The sequence below is a fragment of the Aegilops tauschii genome, chromosome 7, assembly GCF_002575655.3.
Source record: "Aegilops tauschii subsp. strangulata cultivar AL8/78 chromosome 7, Aet v6.0, whole genome shotgun sequence".
NCBI lineage: Eukaryota > Viridiplantae > Streptophyta > Magnoliopsida > Poales > Poaceae > Aegilops > Aegilops tauschii.
Genome location: NC_053041.3, coordinates 292650822 through 292656821, shown reverse-complemented (window position 1 = coordinate 292656821; position 6000 = coordinate 292650822). Strand labels below are relative to the sequence as shown.

At 41.9% G+C, this 6000-nt stretch overlaps 1 protein-coding gene across 1 annotated transcript in view; it reads right to left on the bottom strand.

Moving 5' to 3' along the window:
- Window positions 1-380: 380 nt before the first annotated feature.
- LOC109763773 (exocyst complex component SEC8) overlaps window positions 381-6000 on the bottom strand; it is a 50284-nt gene continuing 44664 nt past the window's right edge. The window contains exons 22-26 of the mRNA XM_020322629.3: window positions 1336-1437; window positions 1166-1240; window positions 979-1074; window positions 818-867; window positions 381-734 (exon numbers count right to left, since the gene is read on the bottom strand). Of these exons, the coding sequence (XP_020178218.3) occupies window positions 647-734; window positions 818-867; window positions 979-1074; window positions 1166-1240; window positions 1336-1437 (411 nt within the window). The 3' untranslated portion in view covers window positions 381-646. The remainder of the gene's footprint in view (window positions 735-817; window positions 868-978; window positions 1075-1165; window positions 1241-1335; window positions 1438-6000) is intronic.

Sequence of the window (6000 nt, the reverse complement as noted above, 5' to 3'; positions counted from 1 at the left end):
AATCAACAGATATAAAAGGATGACGTATGAAGAACTATGAAAGCTTCCTTCCTTTAATATTAGGTAAAAATAAAGATCAAATACTCCCTTCATTCACAAATATACAATGTTATAATTTTTTTTTTCAGAATTGAATGTATATACACATTTTAGTGCGTCTATTCACTCATCAGTCAATATATAGTCCATATTAAAATATCTATAACGTCTTATATTTGTTAATGGAGGGAGTACCTTTTAGTGTCTTTCTTTAAAACTAGAAACTATGGCTCGCCACAATTTGCTAGCCCATGGCTCACAATTGGTCTTAAATTCGTGGCCACAATTGGCACATTTGTGGTGACTATTTACCATGTGCTATGTGGCGGCAACAATTTGAATAACGGAACACATGAATCTGGGAATTTTATTAAAATTACGTCCAAAAGATTACACATTTACAACGATCAAGAATGAGCGTTTCAGTCAAAGCACTACAAATTTACAGTGAATGAGACAACAAATAACACATTACCTACACCATAGACATCAAAAGAAAAAACCAAACAGAAATAACAAAATTAACTACAACTACAAAGAAAGCCGAGAAAGATACAGTGAGACATCTGCCACCAGTTATAGCTAAAATCATCTTGCCCAATTCAATTTAATGACTCAAAATCTGTGAGATACGTCGTTCAGCATCCATTGGTATCTCTCTACCAGGTACATTGACCTTTAGTATGCTCAAGTATCTACACAAACAAAGTAACATCAAACTAAATATGGTTAACCAAAAAAAATGACAATGTAAATCAAAAATATTCGACACGCCTACTCTTTTGCAGAAAAAATATATTCCTGTTCAGCAATGAACCCAAGCAAAGACTGCACATTGAGGAATAGGGTGATTAAAGCTTCAAAGAAAAACACAACTACATTCGCAAAAAAAGAAAAAAAAAACACGACTATGGGTGCGTGGTATTGTTATTAGTGTACCTCGAAAGGCAGGTTTAGTAGCTCATAGAATGTCCGAACACGATCTAATCTCTGTTGGACTGCCTCACTATCAATGGAAGGTATGGCTGCAAGTGCCTGCATAGAGAGAAATAATTTACACATGTGACTATGGAATCGGCCATCTACTTGATCTATCAAAAACTATTACTGCAAATGAAAGTACTACCTGTTCTAGTGCTATCGAGTTTCTGCATATTTGTTGAACTCCCAACAGGTTGATGGACTTCATTAGTGCGAGTGCCTTTCATAATTGAACAACCGTAAGTAGGATATCTGGAATCTGCTTTGACAGTACAGGCTTATAACAAGAAGAATAAGCAGTGATTCGGAACAAACCTTTATTGATGCATTAGCAGCAACACTAGAAATCCCACCAAATACATAGTTCCTTTTTGATTCTGCGATGTAAGGAGCCATTTCTTCATCCCTACGTGCAATCTGTCACATTGTAAAGCCCAGCACATGTTAAAGGGCCCAATAATATCAGTAAATTGAAGAATGCAGCATTACTTAATGTGCACTATGTGATGTGTGAGTACAAAATATAAACTTGAATTTTTATCTAGATGCATATGGATCCAAATCGATACTCCTGTTTCACTTTTAATAATGTACCTATTCAAAAATTTAGCCTAAACAAACTCTTATAAATTTCGGTAAGGATTAAATTAAGAACTAAGCCAACTACATCCTCTCACAGTGTTTTGAGGCTCTGAACCATTCGATCCGCTCATTTAACGCTCCAGATCATCCGATCACCCGATCCTCCCACCACGCCCCCGTGAGTGACGGCTTTGCACCACGCGGTCCTGGTGTCCCGGCCAGCCCAACTTTATTGGACTGCTGCTCCAGAAACTGAAGTGGGTGCCTTCTAAACTCTACGCGCAACACAGATCCTCCGAGACCTTTTCTGAGTCTTTCAGTCAGAGGCTGCACTGACTGGTGAGTGTTCCATGGGTCTCCAGCACCTTCCCAGATGTTGTCCTGCCAGCTGCAACGGTTCAACCCCATGGTATACAATGCCTCCTGAGTCAGGTAGCGGAAGAATAATGGCAAGGTAGCTCGACTATCCGACTTCCGTTGCAGTTACTCTTACTGAAGAGTGGAGATGCGTTACTGTCCGTCTGCCTCCTTTTTCTAGCTCCACCCAAGGTTTGCATCTGCCTTTCTATGTGATAATTTGGCCAAGAACTATCAGTGTAATCCATCTCAATTTTGTTTTTGTCCTCCTTTGTTTACTCAGGGTAAGGCATTAAGAGAGAAGTCTGGCATGCCTCCTTTGCTAGTGGAGGAGCATCTCCTATTGAAGCAACACAAAGTTTGTGGAGGAGCAACTCCACCTTGTATGTATCTCTTGCATATGTAGGGTTGGGTGCTCTCCGATATGCGTAGAGATTTGGCTCTTCAAGGGCATCATCATATTCTTCACCTTCAGAAGCCTCAACATAAATTGGCCTTCTTGAAGCACGTTGAACAACATGTTGTCGTGGCGGTCTTGCTTCAAGATTACCTCTCCTTCTTCCTTGATGAACATCTTCCTCTTCTTTAGATGAATCTCCTTCATTGGTAGCAGGGGGGACACCCTTTCTTATCATCTCAACCAGCTGGTCAAATCTCCTATTAAGATCTTCACGCAGCTCTTTGATTTGTTGTTCAGCAGCATCCATCCTCTTCTCCAATTGCTCCATTGCTTGCTGCAACTTACTCTCGAAGAGGACAGCAAGAACTAGTATGGGTCAACGAGACTCTGATACCACCTGAAGCAGCACAAAGTTTGTGGAGGAGCAACTCCACCTTGCTGCTACAATGTGTACAGCACAAGTGTTGAAGGAACAGCTTCAACGTGCTGCGCTAGATATCGCTCTAGAGGCGAATGTAGGTTGATAGGCAGCAAGGGTTCAATCCAGAACTCCTAGGGCACAAGATCTACTCCAAGATCTTAGATAAAAACAACAAGTTCTATTATAGGTAGGGGTACATAGTCTGCCTCCAAAGTAGAGGCGAGGACCTCTATTTATAGGGCTTTGGGAAGCCTTCACATACTTCTACTTATAGCTGGAATACTCTAGAAAACATTATGTAAGTTTCACCATTCTACTCATAGCTACTCACAACTAGAAGACTCTAGAAAACAGTAGATAGGATAGAAAAGAAAAGGAAAGAAATACTACACTAGAGTGGAAGCATCTAGAAGTAGCCAAACAGATCTGGCATGTGTTTTCTTTCTTCTCATCTAGTGTTCCTCATCACCTATCAACATGTCCGATGACGAAGGTGTTGATAAGTTGGGTGATCCTACGGGTGACATTGACACCGAGAGAGACATGAGGAGTCCAATATGAGAAGTTAGTGCTCACATTTCCTATACGTAATCCTTCGGTTGGGTGATCCTACGGGTGACATTGACACCGAGAGAGACATGAGGAGTCCAATATGAGAAGTTAGTGCTCACATTTCCTATACGTAATCCTTCGGTTGTTTCTGTACAAATATTAATCAAAACTAAAGCTAACACTAATGATGACTGGTGGAAAAAAGCCGGCGAAGTAAGTCATGTTCGTAAGATCAAACTGTGTTTTAGCTAATATTGCACTAGATTTTATTTTTTTGACAAGTGTCAAACAATTTATTCAGTCAGGAAAACAAGGACTTCTTGCAGTTACGTAAATGTGGTCTGAAAATTTGGAGCAGTTGAGTATCATGTAGAACATCAATGTTACTATAGAAAGTTCTATGATGCCAGGTTGTGAGCATGCTGAAGTGCACAATGTTGAAGATGACGAAACCAAGGAGGAAGAAGTGCAAACTACCCAAGCCAAAAAGGCAAAGAAGGAGCCTGGAAAGATATATGGAAGCTCCAACAAAAAGAATCCTGTTCAAAGGTATTCAATCGCATGGTTGACCACTTGATTAGTGAGGATGCCGCAATGAACTCAAACAGAATAGTATTGCCATTGAAATTGAAAAGATAATGGAAGAACTTGTGGCATGTGGAGCAGATGAAGGAACTGATGAGTACTTCACAGCAACCAAGTTGTTTGCTAAGTTTGAAAATCGTTGCTTCTTTAACAATATGAAGACTAGCGAAATAGGTGTTAGGATCACACTTTAGACATGTGATCATGAAAGTGTTATTTCCTTCCTTTATGTTATGTCGCTTGAGATTTGTTGAACAATATTTCCCTTTATGTTATGTCGCTTGAGACTTATTGAACTATACTTCCCTTTATGTTATGTCACTTGAGACTTGTTGAACAATATTTCCCTTGACGTTATGTCACTTGAGACTTGTTGAACAATATTTCCCTTGACGTTATGTCACTTGTGTTTCACTTGCAAATTTGTGAATCTCTTTCAACATTATTGAATCTTACTAACAATTGCATAAATTTTGTGCCACCATCCTCACCAAGCTACTCCAAAAGCTTTATTTGTGTAAGTGTGAGAATTGACAAGATTCGGTACCAATTGTGCTATTTCCATAATACCGAATTGGATGATCATTGATCCATCTTCAACATCGGATAAGGTACATTTGGTCTGGTTCTTTCCTTTCTTTCACTAACATATTTGCTTGAGACGATGGATAGACCGAGTACTTCTACAAACCCTCTCTTCGACGAGCAAGAAGAAGAGCCAAACAACTACGTCACCAAGAATCAACTATTTGGTGCGCAAAGAGCTTTGTATCAACCTAATGAAGCTTTGAGCGACCGCGTCGAGCAACTCGCCACCGACTTGAGGCACTCCGAAGCAAGAACAAGAGACTACCTCGACAAGAAGCTGTCATCACAAATGGACGAGTTCCGCACCTTGATGGTCAACCGTTCTTCTACAACTTCATCATCATCATGACGGCGCCACTCAAGCCTACATTCTTCGGATTCATCTTCGGACGCAAGCCTCCCACAAGTTTGTTCGCCTCGTCGCCAAGCGCATCAAGATCATCAAGCTTCCGACAATCCTTTCCATGGCAATGGTTTGCAAGACCGCGTTAAGGAGCGTGAACGTAACCGTCGCCAAGAGCAAGTTCCACAGCGCCAAGAACAAGAAAACCAAGACGGCGACGCTCTACAACAAGAACGACAACACCGTGAGGAACAAGCCCTAGAAGCTCAACGTGCCCTGCGCAAAGCCACAAGAGCCGTCAACGACCGCAACCGCCGTGTGCGTGAACAACAAGAGCCCCTCCGACGAGAGCGACAAGACGAAGCCGCACGCCTTGAGGAGCGCCAAGAGTTGAAGAACCGTTCAAGAATTCCACGCCCTTGACGTTAAGTTAATCAAGCAGAGCACGAGGAGCAAGCAGTTCAAGACCCTCCACCAAGACGAGAGCGTCAACACCATCGTCACCTACACAATGAAGAGCAACGCTACGAAAAGCTCAAGTTCAACATGCCAAAGTTCTCAAGTAGCAACGACCCTGAAGACTACCTCTCATGGGCATTGAAGGACGACAAGATATTTCGCCTTCACAACTACGACTAAGAGAAAAAAATCACCATAGCCTCACTTGAGTTCCAAGATTATGTCCTCATTTGGTGGGAGCAAGTCATTGAGTGGCGTGAAGCAAAAGGTGACCCACCCATCACAACATGGAATCAAATGAAGGAGGTCATGAGAGCGCGTTTTGTGCCTACTTACTATAGTAGAGATCTCTTCAAGAAACTGCAACTTCTCAAGCAAGGCACCAAGTCCGTTGAGGAGTACTACAAAGAGATGGAGATTGCCATGATACGAGCCAATGTCACCGAAGATGTGGCACAGTTCTTGAATGGACTCAACCACCCTATCAAGAAGATCACCGATTTCCAACCGCACACAAATCTTCTCGAGCTAGTGCACCAAGCTACCAAGGCGGAACGACAAGTGCAAGACAACAACAAGTACGCCAAGTATTCCTCCAAGACCTACTGTTCATACAATCAAGCTTCAACGACTACGACGCCTTCTCCCTCGACTAAAGCATCACCAAGCAACGATGACAAGTCAAGCTACAAG